The sequence below is a fragment of the Microtus pennsylvanicus genome, chromosome 7 (assembly GCF_037038515.1).
Source record: "Microtus pennsylvanicus isolate mMicPen1 chromosome 7, mMicPen1.hap1, whole genome shotgun sequence".
In the NCBI taxonomy this organism is placed as follows: Eukaryota; Metazoa; Chordata; class Mammalia; order Rodentia; family Cricetidae; genus Microtus; species Microtus pennsylvanicus.
Window position 1 is genome coordinate 50,830,464 of NC_134585.1, and position 24,179 is coordinate 50,854,642.

Sequence of the window (24,179 nt, forward strand, 5' to 3'; positions counted from 1 at the left end):
CTCATGATAAGGGCCTGGGAAGGGATTCATTGTGGTCTTGGTCAGACAGATAGTGCAAAGGTAACCAGGCCATTAACCTCTGCTCCGAGCCTTCTGGGCGGATGACAGGCTATGCATCCCTTCCTTTAAAGGCACGGCTCTGTGTGTTTAACATTCCTGGTTCCCTAGTGCTTATCTGTGAGCACACAAACCTCCAAGCCTCCTACAATTTGAAGGCCTTACTGCTCTCACAGAGGACCTGGGTTTGGCTTTCAGCATCCACATTGGGCATCTTACGACCATCTATATAACTCCAGTTCCAGGGCATCTGGCACCATCTTCTGACATCTGTGAGATCCTGCATGTATACAGTGTACATACAGAAAAGCAGGCACACATAAATTATAAGTAAATTAATAATAATAATAACAATAAATAATTTAGGTATTTATTTTAACATCTAGAAAGGCCCATGCTATATAAAATGAAATGCATATAACACTAAATATCATAAATAAGTAGGCCAGATTGAAAAGGCATTGGAAGTTTAAAAAAGTAAGACTTCAGTTAGATAGAGAGGGCAATGTTACATTACTGGCTGACAGAGAACTTGTCCAGATTTTGAAGAATGCCATTGTCTCCATACTCTGATGCCATTATGTATAAACTGGGTGTTTTCATGTGCCAGATACTGAGACAAGCCCTGGGAGAGATAAATGAGACTGGGGACTGTCTCTACTGACGCTTCTTGGTTAGTAAAACAGAATGACCCACAGGCTAGAGAGGTCTTAGTTCCGAGCATACACTGTTCTTGCCGAGGAGCCAAGTTTAAGTTCAGTTCACATCACCCAGCTTAGGTGGTTCAGAACCAGCAGTGGCTACAGCTCCGTGCTGTCTTGTGCCCTCTTCTGGGCTCTGCAGGTAACTGCACTACCAAGCGCATACACAGACACTCATGGGTATACATCATTTTTAAAATTTTAAATAAATCTTCAAGTATAGAATAAAGAGGTAATTGTAAATCACTGTGAGATCAAGTGCAATCAATATGCCGAGCAGCATATGGATTCAGACTTGGAACTATGAATGGTTTAGGTGACATTTTGGCTAGCACTCAGTCAAAGAGGAATTTATTTATTAATAGCCAGAGGTTATTTTCACATAAATATGTGAACCTACCCTAAAAATAAATGTCATAAATTCCTAGGGGTGTTTGGGGAAGGTTTGTTTATATCAGAACATCTTGACAACCTGTATGTCTTGGCTACTCATGCTGTGAATTCACATTTTCAATAACACCGTCTTTAGAGAGAGAAGTCAATGGCAGGCAAGCATGCTACAAATACAGCCTCCCAGCAAACTCACCCCTGTGTTCCAAAAACATCCACGTGTTTTGCCACTTTACCAACGCGGCCAACACCTCAGTCCGGAGCCCGGCGATGAAGCTCACCCTTGTTCGGGGTAAGTGCATTTCAATAACGCTAAAATACAGTCATGACCAGGAACTCCTCATCCCTTGCCTCCATTTGGATAATCAGTAAAATACATTCCCTGTGGTGGGCCTTGGGTAAACCATAGGGAATACTAAAAGAAGTAGAGGCCATGTTCTCCGGCCTCTGGCCTAGGGGTAAGATGGAGAGATGATTAAAGGTGTGGTCAAAGCTGCTGAGACAACCGTAAAGAACTACTCTGGGTGGCCAGAGGCTGCTTGGTTGAACTCTCCTGCTAACCGTGGAGGGCATCTTGGGAGATGAAGTCATTCTGGGGTTGGATCAGAAGCTTAAGTGGTTTGTGAGGCAGACTGGAGTGGGCAGTGCCTGTGTCTCGCTGAGATTCCTTGGGGATAACGTCAAGGGGGTATGTCCTCACGAGCACCCCTTTCCTGAGATGGAACCATTTGAAAGGAAGAACAGGTGCCTGCCTTCTCCATCCTCTGTCACCACTGAGCCAGTGTGACCTGGCATATTCTCAAAGGGGAAGGTCATGGTCATGTCCTGTGGGACTGTTTCTATGTGAGCTCATGTAGAAGAAGTCACCGGGTGACCAGAGAGGCAGAGTGATAAAGATGATTTCCTGGGAACAGGATCCCTGATAGACAAAGGCTCCCTAATTCTTCCACCTAGTTGGTTTACTAAATACCCGTGGACATTCTTGCCCTTATTGGTATCTGGGACCTGCCCATAAAGTAGGAAGGCATTATGACCTTAAGACCCTTGGCAGACAGGGTAGTCTCTTAATTGGATGAGCATACATTAAGCTCTTGGTGTTTTCCATGGTTTAGATTTCATCTACATCCAAAATGAGAGTCCTGGGGATGAGAGGTGGGAACGAAGCACAGAGGAAAGCGATTGCAGATTGGCTGTGGGGTGAAAGCAATAAGGGGTTTTGGAAAGCCAGGAACAAAAGGAAGGTGTTTAGTTCTCGCCAGGCCACTGGGAGCAAAGGCAGTGTGAACTCTAGCACCAAAAGCTGCGCAGCCTGATCCTGATTTCTTCTTCCTTGTTCCTGTAAACTGTCTCTTTTGAAAATCCTTATACATATCTTTAATAATCTTGACAGGGGGCAGGACAGGCAGGTAAAGCGATCTCCTGCCATCCACAGTAGCTCTGATTGTGTTGATCGCGGCAGCTGAGACAGCATTTTCCCTCACATGCACAAGGCCGGAACCATCAGGGAAACAAACCTACAGCCAGATGATTTTACAGCTGGAAAGGGTTTCTGAGCAGGAACTGCCCACCTATGGTTCCGTGCTGGTGTTTGGAAATATTCAGAATTTGGGGGGACTTGGGGTTCAAAGTTTCAGTCACATACAGTCCCTAACCACTGGTCTTGAATTTTCTGTGTGATTTTGAATGTCACTCTAAGTTTCCACTGTGCACTGCACTGTATAACAAGAGGACAGCTTCATACAAGTGTGCAGTGCATGCTGAGTATACACCAACTCTTAGCCTCCCTCCTCTCCTCCTTCTCCCCTCCCCGAATAGTCCTTTCTGTTCCCCTGGATTATTTCATCTCTGCATTCATGCATTCATTATATATATATATGAATTTATGATTTTATGAATCTATGTACAATCTAGGAATACAAATGAGAGACAACACACAGTACTTGTCTGAGAATGGCTTTAATGATCTTAGTATGGTCATCTCTAGTTGCATCCATTTAGCCACAAACGATGTAACTTTGTTCTTCTTTTGATGGACAGAAATCCCTGATTGCCCCCTGTGTTTCCATCTCTCTGATACAGGGGAGAATATTACATGCCGGGACCCTGTGATTGGTATTGGAGAGCCTGGGACGGTCATTCAGAAGCTGTGCCAATTCTCAAAAGTTTCCAGAAGCCCTGGCCAGATCATCGGTGGGATCGTCACTTACAAATGTGTGGGCTCCCAGTGGAAGGAGGAGAAGAGAGGCTGCATCTCAGCTCCAATCAATAGTTTGCTCCAGCTAGCCAAGGTGAGCAACCTGCAACCCTCAACTCTAAGCCATTGAAGAGGGCTATCTCTCTGGCCCAGCAGAATTCTCTGCACTTAGGAAAGTTGGTCATGCACCTCTCCAAAATGCATGGCTAAAATATGCTTTATTGGCTACTTTTCTAGCTACTGTACCATAAACATGACAAAGGCAAGTTAAGGAAGGAAATGTTGTTTTAGCTCACAACTGGAGGGTGAAGTCCATCATGGCAGGAAAGGCATGGATGCAGGAGCACGGGGAGGCTGGTCACATGGCATCCACAGTCAGGAGGCTGAGACAGAAGATGCTGGTGCTCACCTGCTTTCACCTTTTCATGCAGCCCAGGCCGCAGACCCAGGGAATGAGAGCATCCACCTTTACAGTGGCCTCTCCCACTTTACCCCAGACTAGAAACCCCCCTTAGATATGCCCAGAAGTTTGTTTCCACGGTTATTCTAAATCCCAGCAAGGTGACAATCAAAATTAACCATTCAAAAAATGAAACCTAGAAGTGCTTTAAAAACCAGTTACATTTTAATATGACGGCAACAAAGTGTGTGTTGTGTTCTGGGATCACCTGGATGTCTGACCTCAACTGCTCAGCTTCTCATGTCCAAGATCTACAAGGGGTGGCGCATTATATGTCCTTAGATCTCTTTTAAATAGCTCTGATAGCGAATAGCTATAATAGTTTCATAAAGGGATGATATAAAAATAAGATTCAATTAGATATCGTCTAATTAGGAGAATATTGAAAATTGACTACACAATGACATTGGTGGAGATGTCCTAGTATAAAGTATTTAAAATAAAATAAATATCTGTGTGTTCACAGAAGAGAAACTCATCAAAGGCTTTTTATAGGAGACAGATTTTTTTTCCCAACACATTCTTTTTAAAGTGTTAGAAATGTTGATAGTTAGGAAGCAGATGTATACAGATAGATGATAAGATATAATCTGTTGTCTTAGTCAAGATACTCCAGGAATAAAAGGAGACAACTTTTTTATTTTATAATAGCATTTTTATTATTAAAATATAATCACAAAATTCTGCCCCATTCTCTTTCCTTTCTCCAATTCTTCCCAATGCCTCACGTTCCCCTTTTCTCTTTATATGTTTATGCATACACACATACATATACGCAACCTTCTTAATCCCTTCACTGTTGCTTGTATGTGTATGACTTCAGGGCTGACCCCTTGATACTGGATGACTGTTTAGGAAACTCATCCCTTGGGTAGACTACTTCCTCTGCTCTCAGTGTTTCTTAGTTGCCTGTAGTTCTTTGTCCAGGGTTGGGAACTCCATGAGATTTCCCCTTTACATGTCAGCGTGTCTACTGTCATCCTTGTGAAGGTCTTGTTGTGGCAGCCATATGACTGAGGTACCATGGGTGAAGCTTCCTTTGTCCTTTCTAGGAGACACAGTCTCACAGCTGAGTTCCAAGTCTCCTGGCTCTTAGAATCCTTCCATCTCTTCTTCCTCAGTGTTTCCTGAGCCTTGAGCACAGGAGTGGTGTTGTAGATGTATCTACTGGGCTGGATGCCCCATGATCTGTCATTCTCTGTGTTTTGACCAGTTGTGGTCTTCCGTGATGGTTTCTGTCTATTTCAAAGAGAAGTTTTGTTGGTGAGGGTTGGAAATCACACTTCTCTGGGGATAAGAATTTAAAATGCAGTTAGGGATTATGTGGTTGAGTGAAGTGGTGGTCTATGGTTCTTCTCTAAGATCCGTGACCTCCCTAGCCCCAGGGAGTTGACTAGGTTTCTAGCAGCAGGCATGATTTCCAATTTCCTTCCTGTTGAATGAGCCATCATTCCAATTAGATAATAATTGGTTAGTGTCAAGATGGGAGTGCCATTATTTCAACCATCTTGCCATCTTGGTCTTTTCTGAGGGCCATAGGCTTCACAGTTGCATTGCATAAGACTGCAGTTGGCTTCACTCCCTTGCACCTTCCATAGTATGTACTTCTTTTGTTTAAATCTCAGGACTATAAAAGTAAAAGAGGGCACTCTTAATAATTATACTGCGATAACAGATATAGAACAATGAAATAGGAGGGACAATCATATTCATACTCGAAAGCATCAGTAGTATTGAGGGAAAAGACCGGTAGATGTGTTTGCATGTGGACAATAACAAGTTTATTTTACTTTAACTCTGAAGCAATCACATATATTGTTCCTTTGTTTCTAGTTAGATTTCAGGTGGCATGTGTTTAGCCCTTGGCTCTGTATGCATGCGATCTTAATCTTTTTCCATCCTGAGAGGCATGCACAGATAGTTTAAGGGGGAAGGCTTTAACTTACAGTATATACTGTTGATTATGGGCATTGAGAAAAAAGGAGAGCACAACTCCAAGATTACCAGGATCAAAATGTCTTCATTTATTCTGGCATTTTTTAAAACTAGGCTTTGATCAAGAGCCCCTCCCAGGACCAGAAGCTCCCTGCGTACCTGCGGGACCTTTCCGTTAGTGCTGGGAAGGAGGAATGGGATATCCGCTCCTCTCCAGGAAGCCTGGGCGCCGTCATCAGCATCCTTGATTTGCTCTCAACAGTTCCAACCCAAGTGAATTCGGAAATGATGAGGGTAAGTGTACTTAAGTCCTGTGGGAGTTTGGAGGGTCTTGCTTTCCAACACCTCTGGACTTGTGTTCAAGAAGCATTCCTTCTTCCCATGCAGACACATGTTCAAGAGCACTGATTTGGATAGGAGGCTAGCACAGCTTGCGTGGCAGGCAGTGGCTTCTAGATCAGAAGGTTCTCAATGTCTTTAAAGAATCTCTGTTTTCATTTCTTAATTTAAATAGAATGAATTCCTACTAGTTTTTGGGAATACTAGGAATTAAAGCAGTTACAAAACATGTGCCCGGCTAAAATATATGTGCAAGGGTGGGTATGATGGTGTCAGCTTGGCACCTAGGAGGCAGGACAATTGGCACACTTGTGAAAGATTGGCCAAGTTAAGGTCATCTTCAGAGAAGGTATATGAGGCTGTTTTCATTAAATAATTAATATAGGAAATTTCATATTATTTGTGCGTGGCATCATTCCCTAGGCTAGGGATCCTGAGTTATATAGGTAGAAGATGTGAGCGAGCCCTTGCATGCATGTGTTAATCCATTGCACTCTCCTCTTGACCATGGATATAGTGTGTGTCCGGGTCTCTTAAACTCCTGCTGCTGCCACTTTGATGCCACAGCAGGCTGTAATCTGGAATTGTGGGCCCCAACAATGTTCATTTGATGCTCAGGGCTAGAGTATGTCTTCTGAGACTTCCTTGTGCTGGTGACATGCCACCTACCATAAAGCCTTCACAGGTTTATGATTTAAAAAAAAAAAGTCAGCCAAGGGCCTGGGGAGATGTTTGTACAGTATTTATTAAGCAATCATGAGAGTCTGAGTTCAGTCTCTAGAACCTATGTTGAAAAGCTGGGCACAGGGCTTGACTCCCAGTGCTGGGGAAGCAACAGGAGGATCCTTGGAGTATACCAACCATGTAACCACACTGAACCAGTGAGCTCCACATTCAGTGAGAAACCCTGCAACAGGCATGAAGGAGACCCAGTGTTAACCTCTGACCTCAGTACCTTCACACACAAATACATATGTGCACCCATAGACACACATGAACATGCATACATACACAAAAATAAAAGAACAAAAAAAGAAAGAGGGAGGGAAAAAGGGAGGGAAGGAAGAAGGAAGGAAGGAAGGAAGGAAGGAAGGAAGGAAGGAAGGAAGGAAGGAAGGAAAAAGAGAAATTCTACCCATCCAGCTAAGTAGGTCTTAGTAGTGAGGGGGTGATTCTCACAGTCATTGTTACTAAATGCTCAGCAAAGTCCCGCAGCCTTATGGTCCCTGCCTCTATCATGTTCCGTGGTGAGAAAGCAGGGGACAGATGCACTTGTGACACATCAGATTCTCTGCTCCCCACCCTTACTTCTCTACCCCAACCAGTACTCAGAGAAATGTTATTTTGTCTCTTATCTTGAAAAAGTGGTTTGGTTCCCCCCACCCCTCCTTTTGTGTCACCTGCAGGATGTGCTTGCCACCATTAACGTCATCTTAGACAAGTCCACCTTGAAGTCCTGGGAGAGGTTACTGCAGCAACAGAGCAACCAGAGCTCCCAGTTCCTGCATTCGGTGGAAAGGTTTACCAAAGCGCTACGGTTGGGAGACAACACCCCTCCGTTCCTCTTCCACCCTAACGTTCAGATGAAGAGCATGGTAGTACGACGTGGCCACCCTCAGCTCTACCAGCAGAAGTTTGTCTTCACAGACTCTGACTTGTGGGGCGATGTCGCCATTGATGAGTGTCAGCTGGGAAACTTGCAACCCGACTCATCCATTGTCACTGTGGCCTTCCCGACTCTGAAAGCCATCCTTGCCAAGGATGGACAGGAAAAGGCATCTTCCAACAGCTTGGTGATGACCACTACTGTCAGCCACAGTATCATCAAGCCATTTAAGATTTCAATGACTTTCAAGAACAACCATCGTTCAGGTGGCAAGCCACAGTGTGTCTTCTGGAACTTCAGCCTCGCCAACTACACAGGGGGCTGGGACAGCAGTGGGTGTTCTATGGAGGAGGATGGCAGGGACAATAGGGACAGGGTCTTCTGCAAGTGTACCCACCTGACATCATTCTCCATCCTCATGTCCCCAGACTCCCCAGATCCAGGATCTCTTCTAAAAGTCCTTCTGGATATCATTTCTTACATTGGGCTGGGCTTTTCCATCTTCAGCTTAGCGGCCTGTATAGTTGTGGAAGCCATGGTGTGGAAATCGGTGACCAAGAACCGAACTTCCTATATGCGCCACATGTGTATAGTCAACATCGCCTTCTGCCTTCTGATTGCTGACATCTGGTTCATTGTGGCTAGTGCCATCCACGACGGCCACTACCCACTCAACGAAACAGCCTGCGTGGCCGCCACCTTCTTCATTCACTTCTTCTACCTCAGCGTCTTCTTCTGGATGCTAACACTGGGCCTCATGCTTTTCTACCGTCTGATCTTCATTCTACATGATGCCAGCAAGTCTACCCAGAAAGCCATTGCCTTTTCCCTCGGCTACGGCTGCCCCCTCGTTATCTCATCCATTACAGTGGGGGTGACGCAGCCCCAGGAAGTCTACATGAGGAAGAATGCATGCTGGCTCAACTGGGAGGACACCAGAGCACTCCTGGCTTTTGCCATCCCAGCACTGGTTATTGTGGTGGTGAACGTGAGCATCACAGTTGTGGTCATCACCAAGATTCTCAGGCCTTCTGTCGGAGACAAGCCCGGCAAGCAGGAGAAGAGCAGCCTGTTTCAGATCAGCAAGAGCATCGGGGTCCTCACGCCTCTCTTAGGGCTCACGTGGGGGTTCGGTCTCGCCACAGTGATCCAGGGGAGTAGTGCCGTGTTCCACATCATCTTCACCCTGCTCAATGCCTTCCAGGTAAGCCAGATAGCCAAGCACCAGCATCTCAGGAAATGCCCTTTCTCATGGGATGAACTAATGACAGAAACACAAACAAGAGGAGGAATGGGGAATGGTTTGGACACACTGGAGGTCGAAGTGTCGGGCAGCAGTAATTACAAGCTCTCAGGGAGACTAAGGGACACAATCCTCTGCCTCCATGGAACCTTGAACCTTTTATCACCTATGTTATAACCTGGTCCCAAATGTCCCCATAATACAATTAGGAGGGGAGTCATCATTCTAAACTAGATGTTGCTGTTTACTCAAGATAATCTTTCCCTAGTCTTATCTCCTACGTAAAAAGGGCACTGCCACTAAGTCAAGTCACGGCTCCACTTAGTTTCTGTGCACATCAGCAGCGAGCTGACGCTTCCTGTGGGTCACTTTAACTCCCTGTCTAATAAAGACCTTGGTTCAAGGTCGATTCTCAAAAGTCAGTTGAAGGAAATAGATACTGGGTACCACATAGTTCCTCAGGAAAGACAGGTTGAAGAACAAACGCCCTGTACATACCAATCTATTTTATTCTGCTCAGCTGAAGACATTTCTTTGCTTTTCTGTGGTACCTAGTCACTTACAGTGGAGGCCAGTTTGTTAGATGAGCTGTAAGAGAAAGATGGACGCCATGAAGCGTCTTGCTCCTGGATGCTTGTGGCAAAACCATACGAATCCCAAAACCTACCAATCATGTGTTGTGGGCCTCAAGCTTCTTACCTAATGGTTTTCAAGTCATACTTCCATGGAAAGAAATGTCTCATCCCACGATGGTCTTCAGAACCTAGGGGTGTAAATGAGGAATAATGTAGATTAAAGAAGATTATTAGCATAGCCCTGTCCATGGTTGGAGGGAAAATAGGAATTATTTCCCTAGTATCCATCATTTAAGGCTCCTCACTGGGTCACTACTGTGTCCCTTCATGTCCTGGACTCATCACATCCACTCAGATGGGAAAGAAGGTGGGGGCCGACTCAACACCTGCTGCTGGATGCTTTCTGGGGAACTGGGTGATGATGTGCCATTAAAATCAGTCCTTAATCCTTCCCACAGGGGCTCTTCATTTTACTCTTCGGCTGCCTCTGGGATCAGAAGGTAAGAACAACGATAGCCCTTGTTTCTGGCAATGTCTAGCCTGCCAAACGCAGCCTATCAAGTTGACACTGGTGTCTTTTAAACCATGCAGGTACAGGAAGCTTTGCTGAATAAGTTTTCATTGTCAAGATGGTCTTCTCAGCACTCGAAGGTAAGCCTGGTCCTGAAGAGGCTTCCTGGTTCATACATGGACTCTGTTAATGTGATACCAGGAAGGAGACTAGCTATTGCCTTGGGATCATGATCAGCTGGGTGAAATATAAGCAAAGCCTCTGCTTCCATGACTAATTTCAGCACAGATTATATAATGATTGCTGCTTCTTGCCAATCTTCTGGTTCAGTGTGCTGTGCATGTCTCTTTAAGATGTGACTCCACATCTCTCGATGGCAGATCATCTGACAGGGGCATCTCAGTCAGAGCAGTGGCGCATAACTGTAATTCCAGCACTCAGTAGGATCTCCATAAGCTGGAGGCTAGCCTGAGCTACTGAGCAAGTAACTCCAGGGCAGCTAGGTCTGCATAGTGAGACCCAAAACCAACAGCAACATTATAGAGCTCTTTAGGGAAAAATCAAATTCTCAGTGAGAAGCTTCTGGGTAGAATTCAAGGAATTAGAAGATAACAATGTAAGAAATAATAATGAAATTTTTTATGGTTCATTCTTTTAGATTGTAACTGTTCTCCTTCAATATGATTGGCTATCTTTTGTATGTCAAAATATACTAGAAAAACTAACGGTAAAGTTAAAGTAAAAAAAAATATTCACAAAACAGTAAGACATGCATTTAAACAAGGATACAACTTAACTTGTGATTCATGTATAAAAAGAGCTAAACTGGTTCCTTAGCAAAGAAAACTAAAATAGAGAGGAGGAGGGAAGGGAAGGGGGAGAGAGAAAGGAAGAGAGGAGAGAGGGATGAATGCAAGAAAGGGGGAAGGGAGGGAAGAAGGAAGAAAGAAGGTGGAGCAGGTAAAGAGAAAAAGGGAGGGAGGGAAGGAGGGGGAAAGGAAGGAAGGAAAGGAGAGAAGGGGAAGAAGGAGTGAGAACATAACTCATATATAATTGCAAACTGTTTATTCAGTTCAGGGAGTACCGCTTGACCTAAGGAAGGGATAAGATTAGACACCCAGGAAAGTGACCACTAGAAGGCAGCAAGTTGATCTCCCCCCCCCCCCCCCCACACACAAAGGGAGCCAAATAGCTCTGGTCTCCAGGACTTGTTTGATGACTGTCTTTTCCCTCTTTCTCCTAGTCAACATCCCTGGGTTCATCTACACCCGTGTTTTCTATGAGTTCTCCGATATCCAGAAGATTTAATAATCTTTTTGGTAAAACAGGTATGTAGTGATTACCAGGTCCTTTCAGGTGGACCAGATCACACTGGCCCTGACCTAGCACCCCAACTTCCACCCCCACTTCATGGCACGGATCTAAACAACCGTGTTTAGGGGAAAGGTTTAATTCAGGAACTTGCTTATATGTTCACAAGCGACCAGGAGCTTGATAAAGAAGTGCAGCCTCTCTCAATGGCAACTAATGTAAATTCGTGAAGGTTTTTAGAAACTTGAGCATCCTCAGAGGTCTGTCTGTCCAATGTGAGCAGTGTCTGCAAGCTTCTGGGCTTGTCCAACACGGAATTCTTTTTATCATGTTAAGTAGACACATCACTTTTCTGTGTCACACGAAAAATAAACATGGAAAATCAGATTGTAGGATTCAACACAGCGTTGCTCCTCCCACTCACAGAGAACACTGACTTTACGCATTGCCATTTACAAACTGGGTATACATATGTGAGGCACCGTCCAAGCTGGATATTCTGTTGGATAATCGTAAGTTCTACCTGGGAAATAGGGAGTAAACAGTGCTAATGACTTCAGAACTGGTCTCAGCTAATCAGAATGTAAATCCAGTCCCAACCGCTGCCTCCCACGGCACAGTCCCATCATGCCCCATAGGACAGTCCATCACAGTCTGCCCCACGGCACAGTCCCATCATGCCCCATAGGACAGTCCATCACAGTCTGCCCTATGGGACAGTCCATCACAGTCTGCCCTATGGGACAGTCCATCACAGTCTGCCCCATAGGACAGTCCATCACAGTCTGCCCCATAGGACAGTCCATCACAGTCTGCCCCATAGGACAGTCCATCACAGTCTGCCCCATAGGACAGTCCATCACAGTCTGCCCCACGGGACAGTCCATCACAGTCTGCCCCATAGGACAGTCCATCACAGTCTGCCCCATAGGACAGTCCATCACAGTCTGCCCCATAGGACAGTCCATCACAGTCTGCCCCACAGGACAGTCCATCACAGTCTGCCCCACGGGACCGTCCATCACAGTCTGCCCCACGGGACAGTCCATCACAGTCTGCCCCACGGGACCGTCCATCACAGTCTGCCCCACGGGACAGTCCATCACACGTCTGCCCCACGGGACAGTCCATCACACGTCTGCCCCACGGGACCGTCCATCACAGTCTGCCCCACGGGACAGTCCATCACAGTCTGCCCCACGGGACAGTCCATCACAGTCTGCCCCACGGGACAGTCCATCACAGTCTGCCCCACGGGACAGTCCATCACAGTCTGCCCCACGGGACAGTCCATCACACGTCTGCCCCACGGGACAGTCCATCACACGTCTGCCCCACGGGACAGTCCATCACACGTCTGCCCCACGGGACAGTCCATCACACGTCTGCCCCACGGGACAGTCCATCACAGTCTGCCCCACGGGACAGTCCATCACACGTCTGCCCCACGGGACAGTCCATCACACGTCTGCCCCACGGGACAGTCCATCACAGTCTGCCCCACGGGACAGTCCATCACACGTCTGCCCCACGGGACAGTCCATCACAGTCTGCCCCACGGGACAGTCCATCACAGTCTGCCCCACGGGACAGTCCATCACACGTCTGCCCCACGGGACAGTCCATCACACGTCTGCCCCACGGGACCGTCCATCACAGTCTGCCCCACGGGACAGTCCATCACAGTCTGCCCCATAGGACAGTCCATCACAGTCTGCCCCACGGGACAGTCCATCACAGTCTGCCCCACAGGGACCGTCCCATCACTCCACCCCTATGGAGCAGTCCTGTTACACTGCCACTCAGAGCATATTCCTGTCACACTGCCTCTCCTCCAAGAAAATGGCCACCCAAATGCTTTCCTTTTCATTTTTGCTCTTCTCAGTGTTGTGTTAGGGATCAGGTTCTCAAGTGCACTAGGCGAGCACTCTACCATTGAGCTGCCCCTCAGCCCCATGTTCATCTCTTCAGAAACCAGACAGACCTCACAAATGCAGCCGTAGACTGTGTCCACCTCCAGATCCTGGCTGTCACACATTTGCTATCAAACATACCTGAATCTGAGCGTTCTGAGAGGGCCATAAAGACCAAGTCTCCGGATATAGTGGAGAATTGGGGAACCGTTTCAGAGCTAGAGAATTGTCCCTTTTCACTTGGGATGCCACTGATCTGGCCTCACATGAAAAGACTGAATCTTTGGAAATCCTAGAACTATTGGACTTTATAAGCATTTGGCATTTCCAAGAAGTGAGCAGAAGTTAAGTAATCTACTGAATCTGAACTTTGCAAAATATCAGGCCAATAGAATACATTCTTTATTTGCGAACCATCCAGACATAAGTTGGGAATGTGGGTTTTGTTCCTGGGGTGTCAGGGCCTGAGATCCCCGGTCACTGCTGTTGAATACTCTTGCGTGGGCCATCAGTACAGCTCTACCCTGGATAAGGTTTTGGGGGGGAGGGCTAATTACTGTAACTTTGATTTATGTTGTCAGCAGCCCCAAAGGTACCCCCAGGCAATGATGGAAACCCTGTTAGCAGTGGCAGTTCATCATCCTGATGGTAGGGTAGTCACTCTGACGCTTCCCTTGCCCAGTGTATGTTCTGTATGCCCCCTGTGCACAGTGCCTGCCGTCTACCCACACAAGGCTGAGCAGTTCCACCAGCTGCCCTCCCACTGTGCTGGACCTTGGTACTTCTGTTGGTATCTCTCACTTTTTCCCACCCTGCCTCTTCCTCCCTTAGAGTTAGTCTTCTCTTCCCTTTTCTTCCATGTATGAACCTTCAGCTCAACGGTTAGCTCCTTCCTATGAACTTCCCCAAGTCAAGATAAAAAAGGGGACTAGGAAGTTCCCCTCATGTAGAAGCCCTCAGGGCCATGCATGTGGGCGCTTAGGAAGAGGCTGCCCACGTTGAGGTCTGGCTGTTCAGTGTGGAAACCTGGCTGCTGGTGTATTGTGAAGTAGTTAGTGCTTGGTGGCTGCCGTGCATGCTTGAGGACATCACTCTGTCGTTGGTTCTCCGGCACGCTGGGCTAGGGAGGAGGGCAGGCCTGAGCCATTCCAGGCATGGCTGCTGGGCCAGAGCTCATCCTGTCTCCTCAGAAGATGTTTGCACGCCAAAGTGCATGGAAGTTTGTCTTGGAGGCTGAAATGCTGTTTTGCCTTTTGTTGCAGGAACATATAACGTTTCCACCCCAGAAACAACCAGTTCTTCTGTGGAAAACTCATCTAGTGCTTACTCGCTGCTCAACTAGGACCAGACAAAGCCAAATCCACAGGACTGCTCAGAAATGGGGCATGTGCCGAGAAAAAGGGACCCATCCAAATCTGTGGGTAAAGTGTTCTCTCCGCAGACTTCTGCAGCAGATACTGAAGAGAGTCTTTCAGTAGAGAAGACACTTTCTTCTGTAAGGGCAGAATAAAGCAATTGCTGTGTTTATTTTTGTTCCCACCCCCATCCGTTGTGTAATGCCAACTATGTATAGTATTTAAAAGAAACCCCACAAGACCCAACTTTTCTATATGTATTGTAAAATAGAATTTTAAAGAGAGTTTTTCAGCCCACCCTACCCTACCCCACCCATTGACTACAAAGGTCAGTGTTGACTGGAGCTGTAAATAAGAGCAAGTACTCAGGAGTTCAGTGGATTTGAGGAAGAAGGAAAAGGCGGGAGGGAGGAAGGAAGGAAAGAGGGAAGGAATGAAGGAAGGAGGGAGGGAAGGAAGGAAGGAAGGAAGGAAGGAAGGAAGGAAGGAAGGAAGGAAGGAAGGAATAATGACGTTGAAAACATTAGGGAGTACATTATAAGGTTTCCACATCAAGATCTAATACGATCATGCAGATGCCGCAGCACTGAGGATGAAAATATATGGCCCATAAATGGACAATGAAGTGAAGTTATGGGGGACAAGTGTAGCACATTCTTGATATTTCCCTAGTTAAAAGGGTAGAATCCAGGACAGAGGAGAAACGGGAAGGGCATCATGCCACGAAGATGCTTCTGGCTGGATGGTTTTATCTACAAGCAGTGCACCCAAGGAGACACATGTCCTCACGACAAGGACATGCGTATGAACCTTTGCATGTCAAGGCCTGAGCCAAGATGGATGGACACATGTAGGGGATATGACAGCAACTCTATCAGATTCAAGTAAGGATTTACTCTCATGGTTTGTCAGAAAAGCACTGTGTGTTACTTTGTTTGACATTTTGAAGGCAACACATGTATATGTATATATATATTATACCCAGTTGTTGACAAATCTGTTGTATTGCACTGGACTCAGACTCCTGTATCTGTCTTACCTGTAACAGCTTTAACCAGGTACTTTCTGTGCATTATAGAACAGACTTTAATGACTGTGTAGCGTCTACATTTCTATGATTGCGGTTGTGACGTCATCATGGCTGTGGCGATGATGGCCCTTGGTGTGCTGTACGGCTAGCTGTGTGCTGTTGGTTGCCAGTCTTCTAAGTGCCCAGGCCAATACATATTTAGAGCTCCTCCGGTCTGTTCTGGGTTCATGACAGCCACTTGGACGGCTTCTGGAGGACGAGCATACATGAGGCTCCTCTGTGCCCCCAGCCACACTTGGCTTTGATAAGCAAATGGCAGACTTTCCCTAAAGGATTAGTTTGTGAATTCACGCCCGTGTGGTTTTTGTATGTGTGTCTCTCAAAAATATAGATATTTATTAAATCTGCATCCATGTTAGAATGCACCATGTTCAGTATCCCAGAACAATCATACATGCATGTTCATACATGTCCAAGGGGAATCGTAGAGGAACAGTGGCCATAAAGACAGGGTCTTCGTGAATTTCTCCTTGCTGTAGGAAGACACTGTATCAAAAGGAACTTCAGGGAGATGAGGTTTGTTTTAGCTTCTACTTTTCAGAGCACAGTCCGTTGCGGTGGGAAAAGCATGGTTGGGGAACATGAAGCCAGCCAACCACACTGCCTTGGCAGTGGGGAAATAAAGAACAGGAAGTGGGACAAGTCTATGACCGCTCACAGTGACACACTTCCTCTAGCCAGGCTCCACCTCCTAAAGGTTCTCTAATCTTCCCAAACAGCACCAACAACGAGGTGGGAGGGGCAGGGCAAGAGTTCAAACACAGGAGCCCACAGGGGACATTTCACATTCAACAACAAGCAGCAGGCTCTTCGAGGTGGACGGGCAGTGTTGGGTTTTTAAGGAGTGAGAGCCGCTGTGTGCCCTTCATGAGAAAGACCGCAGAGAAGAGTCTGAGCTCAGGCCATCGTCCATTGACTTAGGTTCTGAAAGTTTTATTTTTAATATTTTAAACACTTTTAAAACTCTTCCTCTTAGCTCTAAGCTTGAATTCTGCTTCTCTGTTCTTCACAGAGACAGAGAAATATGGGACAAAATTCTATCCATTGAGTTCTGTCTCTATACAAGTGCCACATCTGTTCCCACAGGCCTGTCCCAACCTAATGGTTCATCATTTAAAGTCCTTACAGGAAACAAAGGTTGATGTGCAAATGCAGGTGAGTTCTCCAGGGAGTCTCCCAAGCAGGACAGAGTTCAGTAGAGAGAAAACAGGGACCAGTCTAAATAAGGCATCCTTTGGGTTAGAATCGGTTGTTAGAGAAAGACCAGCTTGGACTCACTCAGCTCCCTGGAGCTCTGAGCAGGGCCACTGCAGTGTGTACAGCTCTGAGCAGGGCCACTGCACAGCATACAGCTCTGAGCAGGGCCACTGCACAGCATACAGCTCTGAGCAGGGCCACTGCACAGCATACAGCTCTGAGCAGGGCCACTGCACAGCATACAGCTCTGAGCAGGGCCACTGCACAGCATACAGCTCTGAGCAGGGGTACTGCACAGCATACAGCTCTGAGCAGGGCCACTGCACAGCATACAGCTCTGAGCAGGGCCACTGCACAGCATACAGCTCTGAGCAGGGCCACTGCACAGCATACAGCTCTGAGCAGGGCCACTGCACAGCGTGGCACTGCAGCCTTGATGTCAGGGAGGCACAGCACCAGGCAAGGTGCAGAAGTCCGAGGAATGCTGAACTTTGGCCCACTTCGCTGGTGCCCCTTGGGAGCCATTGGATTTGACCTTGTGAAGAAAACCTCTATAACAGCGTAATAGCAGGAACTTCCAGCCGAATTCCATAGGATGTGGCTCTGGCCCTCTGCCCGCGTTCATTCACAGGGACACGTTCCCCCGTTGCCAGCACGCATGCTCAGACTCTAACAGACACACAAATTCATACACAGACTCCACACTCTGACAGAGGCACACAGAAACGTGTGTGCACAGACATACACACACACACCTGCACACTCATATGGACACACATCAACACCCAAACACACAGGCACACCTGTACTGATGTTTTTGTGAGAACTGCCACATCTTTGCCCCAACTGAATGGCTCAGAATTCCCTAAAGGAAGTTTGTTAGTGTGTAAACGCAAGAGTCAGCAGGGACCAACGTGTACGCATTCACACCAATATGAGCACACACATACACATCCACACCAACCTGAGCACACACGGAGGCCCCTCAGTCTTTCAAGGCACAGCATTGGATTCCAGAAGATGCGGCTGGAGATACGGCTCGGTGGTTGAGAATGTGTACTGCTCTAACAGAAGAATCGCAAGTTCGGCTCCCAGCACCCACGTTGGGCAGCTCCCCACCACCTGTAATTCCAGCTGGAGGGAGTCTGCTGCCCTCCTCTTGACTTTGGGGGAACTTACATGTGCTTATCCCCCTTCCTAAAACACATGTTTACACATAATTAAAGTTTCAAAAATAAATTCCAGAAGATGTACGTGACCAACGCCGAAGGCACACTTGGTGGCTTTCTGCTCACGGTCCCACGCTGGCATTTCTAAGCAATACTACAAAGTAAGCGTAGTACCCAAAATTGCAAAAGATGGAAGCACACGGGTCTGTGTATGGCGTGAAAGCCAGAGCCTGCACCCAGTTCTGCAGCAGCAGCGGGCACGAACTGTGGCAGAGGAGTGGGCAGTGACTTGGGCGCCATGTGAAGCCAGTTCACTTTGCTAAGAGAGCGCCCCCTCCTACCCGCGATCTCCGTGTCTTTTATTGTGTAATGTAAATTCCTTGGGCTCCAACTTTCTTTCCATAATGGAATTTTCACTAAGGCAGTTTCTTGCAAAAAGATCTCTGCTAATGTTTCAGGGGCTGTGGAATTAGAGGATCCAAAACCACACAGTTAATACACCGCAATGTTGTCAGGGACTGCTCTGAGTGTCACTCCGCATCTCTCAGGAGGAAATGAAGGAACGCCATGGGAAGCCAGAGCCTCTTGTAATTTGTGTGGGGCCCTCCAGAGAGGTCTGTGTCAGGATGAAATGTACAGGGAGATAAGAAAGAAAACAACAGTCAGTCAGCATGGAGGGAGACACGGGGAGGGGGGGCTAATCTCAGGTGAGTGGAGCAAATAGTCACAGCCAGCTAGGAAGACGGAAGAAAATCACATGAGCTGTTTATGCAGAGAGAAAGTGTTTAATTGGTGGCATGTAGAAGTGCCATGATAAGGGGCCCTTGCACTCCAAAGAGAGAGCTGTGATCCAGGCCAATAGAAACCTGGTTCCTTGAGCATCCACAAGGGAGGAGCCTAGAGCAGATATCAATTTCTTACTTATTTTTAAGGACAAGAGAAATAGCATTTCTGTCGCAATCAGATGCCATGGGTTTCTAGAATTATGACTCAGAGTTTAAAACCATGTCCTGCTAATACATCAGTGTATAGTGATGCTGTCTTTCCTGGTAATAAAACAGCTAATGATTCACCAAGCTTTCTTTGTATAACTTGTCCATTTGTCGGTCAGGTGCTGCTGCTGCTGCTTCAGGTTCCCATGCCAACCAGAGCCCAATCCCACTCCCTGAGCACCCAGGGAGGTCTTCCATTTTCTGACACTGAAGATGCCAGAGGCTCGCAGCTGAGCTAGACAGGGCCGGCAGCTTTTGTCACGCCTTCCACACTCCCAGGAATGTTGTGAGCATCCAGCACCATACTGGGAGTTCCAACAGCGTCCTTGAGGCAAAGCCGTCAGGACCTAAGTATCTAGGATACAAATCAGCTCATGTCTGTTCCAACCTGTGTGGTTCAGTTGGCTGAAGCTAGATCCCTCATGCCCTATAAATATCTTCTAGCACATTCTAGAATGAGCTGAAGTTGGGAAGGCTCCCACTCCCTGTGACTCTAGAGTGGGCAAAGGCCACAGAAAGAGGGCAGATGGGCCCAATGGCTGAAGTCCACTCTGATCAGACACCGGCTGTTTCTTTCCAAAGGCCATTGCAGGGTTTGCAGTGGCCATGAGGGGGCTCAGTTGTAGGCTTCTTTCCTCACAATCAAAATCCTATTTATGGAACTAATGGCAAGCTAAAATCAAAAGTGCCATAGTCCACTCCTTCCAGACAGGCTGCTGAAAGGGATTTGAGGAAGCCAATAATTCTATTGACTCCTAATGCCACCCTAGGTAAACCGAGAAGTAAGAGTGTCCAAGACAGGACCCCCTTCACAAACAGGAAGGGCAGGGACTACAGGAACCAGTTCCCATCCTAGGGGTTTTATTCTTTAACTCAGATCCAAGTGGAGTGTGCTGGCAACCATTACAGAATAAACATAACCACCCCAGGAATTTAGCAGGGCTGCGGGGCTTATTCTCAGCATGAAAGGCAACAGGAACCGACTGGGCAAGGCCTGAGGAGATTGCTGTCACAGCCCACTTCCGACAGCACTGGACAGCAGAGTCCACGTATGTCTTCACGCGTGACCCCTTTGGGAGCGATTTTGATAAGTGCCATGTTCTGTCCACTTCCTGCCAATCAGCACCCGCCCCCTTCCGCCCCCGTAGTTGTGGAAAGAAGTGTTTGATTTTGATTAAGTGAGGAAAATTGTTACATCCATTTGCTGTTTTTTCTGGAACCGTGAGTGTCTTCCCATGCCCCGGGAGCTGTTTCACAGCTGTCTGAATCAGCATCCTCGCGGGCATCTCCAGCTGGGCTAATGAGGGGCAGCTGGCCTCAATTGCGAGGTCTCCAGGACACCGCTTGTGTCTCCTGGAGCTTGATCGCCACCTGGTGGACATTAGCGGATGTGCCTCCTCTGTGGTTCTCAAAGCCACAGTGTGGCAACAGACCTGTCCCAGGTGGACAACCCACAGTGATGTAACTTGGGTCACTTTAACAGGGTAAAGTCCTAGGCTGCAGACGTGCAGAATGAAGGAATCACTCTCTCTCGCACCTCCTTCCACCGTGACACTATGATCTTGGCAGGGATGAGTCAGGAAACACACGGAAGTGTGGACACAGATATTTGAACTGTACTTAGGGAATTTGCAGGAGGACGCTTCTTATATATGCAGTGAGGACTGTCTCCCTTCTGCCTTTCATTTCCTCCATCACTAATGAAAGCTAATTTATGTAACCAATCAAAACTAATGGTGATCCTGGAAGTGATGACCCACTCTGCCCCATCCCCTTAACCTCGGGTAATCAGGTGTGCTAGCATCCTAACAAACTTCTGGAAGGTATTTAAGGAGGCAGAATAGAAGCCTTCCTTGTTTGGTGAGAACAAACTTTCTCCATGGATGAGGCTGTAAAAAAATTGCTTTGGATTCTCCATTTTCATGTTCTCGCCTATTGAACAGTTGTATGCAGCCCTAAAGAAGAGTGTAATTTATGTCATTTGGGGGAAGTAGATGGAATTAGAGATGGTTGTTATGAAAGATAAGCTTGACCCAGGAAAAGACAAACATCTCCAAGCTTTAACACATACACATACAAAAATACAAGCATTTAGATTTAATAAGCATGTGCATGTGCACACGCACACACACATAAATAAAATGGAGACTGTTTGGGGAGAGGAAGGTGTTGTAATTTTTAAAAAGTTATGTGGGAGAGAAAGGTTCCAAATGACAACTCATGTGAAGGGTTTTCTATTTGGGAAAAGTGAATGGGAAAAGGGGGAAGAGGAGACCACCTCTGGGGACAGGAGCTACAGAAGAAAAGTGTGGAGGCCCAAAAATGTGAGCTTGTTTCCACCTTGCTGTAGGTCAGAGAGTTTTAGCTCGTTCAAAGTTGTTAACAAGTGTGGCTATGCACCCGACCTAAGGTGTGTTCACTTGGTCTTTTTGGCATTAAGATGATCCATATAGGGAGATCCACTCCACCCAAATCAGTGGTCAGGATATTCAAGCATACTTTTGCTCCTTTTGAGATGGAGGGTTTGACCTTGGGAGTGGCTGCCTTCAGTATACTTAGTCTAGGGTGGGCTCACTGCCTAAACAACAGAATGCTAATGACTTGATGTCTCAAAGTATTGAAGCAAATAACTATTCTCTCTGTCCTTTGCACCATGTTAAAGCAGTTTTTTGCCTTCTCTCCCCCTGTTGTAGTGAGGAATAAAAGTGTACGGGAAATTAAACACTGGCAGATTTCAGTATTCACTGGAACTCCCTCCCAGCACTAACCTGTGTTTCTGTTTTATTATTTTCACTCACACCTTTGTTCTCTTTACTAATTTTTTAAACCACATGAACCTACCCTGGTAAGTGATATTTTTTGTCAAAGCTGGTCTCCGACAGAAAAGGAAAGAGAGGAAGGGACGGAGGGAAGGAGGGAGAGAAAAAGGGAGAGAGAGGGGGATGGAAGGTAGACTGGGCCCTTTTAAAAGGGAAAACAGGGGATGTGCACTGGAGGTGCACTTGTGGCTGCAGCTGAGGACATAACCTGTCAGGACCCCAAGGGCAGCTGCCTGAATACTAACAGAAGAGAGAAGCAGGGAGCAGAGGTAGGGAGGAAGAAGAGGCCAATGGGGTGAATATGGCCAAAGTGCATGGTAGCTTGTCTAAATGTCATTATCAGGGCTAGGCTATGGCTCAGCAGGTAAGAGAGCATACTGCTTTTCCAGAGGACTCAAGTCCAGTTCCCAGGACTCATTTCAAGCAACTCCCAAGCACCCAAAACACCAGTTCCAAGGGACACAGCGCCCTCTCCTGGCCTCCGTGAGTACCTGTACCCATATGTACATATATATGCATGCTTTTAAAAAATAAAATATCTTAAAATGTCATTATGAAACTTACCACTTTGTACAATGAATATACATTAAGTGTTTTAAATCAGCCCATTGAATCTTCTTAGCTGGGACGAATTTCCAGTTTTCAATCCAGCTGAATCCTCAGCTGTCCAGGGTTGTCTCTAGCCCAGCCAGCAGCTGGAGCCATATGGTTGGTTTCTCATCTAGCCTCTGGGCACACATTGCCAAAGCATGAGCCAAGAAGAGAAGAAGTAAACAGGCTCAGCTGTTGAGAAGGTTGGTACTTGGAGCAGAGAGACAGACTGAATTGGCTTTATTTAATAGCTACCCAGTGTCTGCAGAGGGGTGATATCAAATGCCTTGAGATGTTGCCCCCACACACCTCACACACATTGATCTCACATCTTTACTCTTATGGTAGATATTTCTTCACCAAATAGCAAAATCTCAATCAGAGGCAATGTTAGTGTGCAAGTCCCTCTCAGAGAGGCACACAAGAGCCAGAAATGGAATTGGTTGCTAAAACTACTACCATAGTAAATGGTATTTATTGTTGTGGGATGCCCTTCTGTATGCTGTGACTATGTCTTATTACCATTGGTTAATAGAGAAGCTGATTTGGCCAATAGCCAAGCAGAATATAGTTAGGCAGGAAAGCCAAGCTAAATACAGGGAGAAAAAAGACAGAGTTGAGAGAGATGCCAGCAGCTGCAGGAGAAGCAAGATGTGAGGTAACAAGCCACGAGCCTTGTGGTCAAACATAAACTAATAGAAATGGGTTAAATTAAGTTGTAAGAGCTAGTTAATAATAAGCCTGAGCCATCGACCAAAGAGTTTGTATTTAATATTAAGGCTCAGGGTGGTCATTTGGGAACTGGTGGGTGAGAGAGGGACCTCCAGTCACAACTTATTGATCCCCTACTATGTACCATGCACCTGATTCTTTATGTCTGCAACCTGTTTGATCCTCTAGCAATCCCAAACTGACTACTGTTGCACCAGACCTGATGGCGTTGCTCAGGGGATTGTGAATATTTCTGTCTGGAGCTAAAGCGCTATCCATACTTGAAGCTATGTGGTTGCTCTGTGGGAACATAGAAGGTGACGCTGACAACAACGCACATGGCAGAGGCCCAGTTGGTGACATGTCAAAGGGAAGCAAAGACTTCATTGACTTCAGGACCTGTGCCAGCTAGTCTTATCTCAGCTAGAGTCATCTTGGAAGATGGACTCTGAGTTGAGAAATGCTTCCAAAAGATCTGGCTGAGGGCAAGCCTGAAGGGCATTGTCTTAATTGGTGGGAGGGCCCAGCCCATGGTGAGTGGCGCTGGCAGACAATAAGAGAGCAAGCTGAACAAATGAGGCAGAGAAAGCCAGCAAGCAGCACCCCTCCATGGACTCTGTCCGCCCCTGCCTCCAGATCCTGCCCCAACTTAGCTCAGCAATGGAGCGTGACCTGAAACTTACAAATGAAATTAATTTAACCCTCTCCTCCCCAAGTTGTTTCTGCCCATGGTGTTTTATCACACAAATGGAAACCCTTACTCGGGGCTGTTTGTATGGTATATTTCAATGTAAACAACTGTGGTTTCTGGCCAGCTGTGCCTGAACAGTAAGCTACCACTAGCAAGGGACCAGGATTTCTGAAGTGAACCATTCGTTTACTGAGACAATTAATGCTGGTCAGCTCGGTCTAAGAGACCAGCTGTTGTTGAAAATGACATCACCGTGGCAAAATCTTCTCAGAGCATTTCCTTGGGGCCAACACACAGAGCTGTGGTCCAGAGGGGGCCAGGACATGTTA

At 46.8% G+C, this 24,179-nt stretch overlaps 1 protein-coding gene across 3 annotated transcripts in view; it reads left to right on the forward strand.

The window, feature by feature from the left end:
• The window catches only part of Adgrf5 (adhesion G protein-coupled receptor F5), a 95,077-nt gene extending 79,048 nt beyond the window's left edge, over nucleotides 1-16,029 (forward strand). For all 3 annotated transcript variants that reach the window (XM_075980665.1, XM_075980664.1, XM_075980666.1), the window contains 8 exons: nucleotides 1,288-1,440; nucleotides 3,228-3,436; nucleotides 5,852-6,031; nucleotides 7,483-8,886; nucleotides 9,959-10,000; nucleotides 10,092-10,151; nucleotides 11,255-11,339; nucleotides 14,498-16,029. In XM_075980665.1, the coding sequence (XP_075836780.1) occupies nucleotides 1,288-1,440; nucleotides 3,228-3,436; nucleotides 5,852-6,031; nucleotides 7,483-8,886; nucleotides 9,959-10,000; nucleotides 10,092-10,151; nucleotides 11,255-11,339; nucleotides 14,498-14,577 (2,213 nt within the window). In that variant the 3' untranslated portion in view covers nucleotides 14,578-16,029. The remainder of the gene's footprint in view (nucleotides 1-1,287; nucleotides 1,441-3,227; nucleotides 3,437-5,851; nucleotides 6,032-7,482; nucleotides 8,887-9,958; nucleotides 10,001-10,091; nucleotides 10,152-11,254; nucleotides 11,340-14,497) is intronic.
• Nucleotides 16,030-24,179: the final 8,150 nt, after the last annotated feature.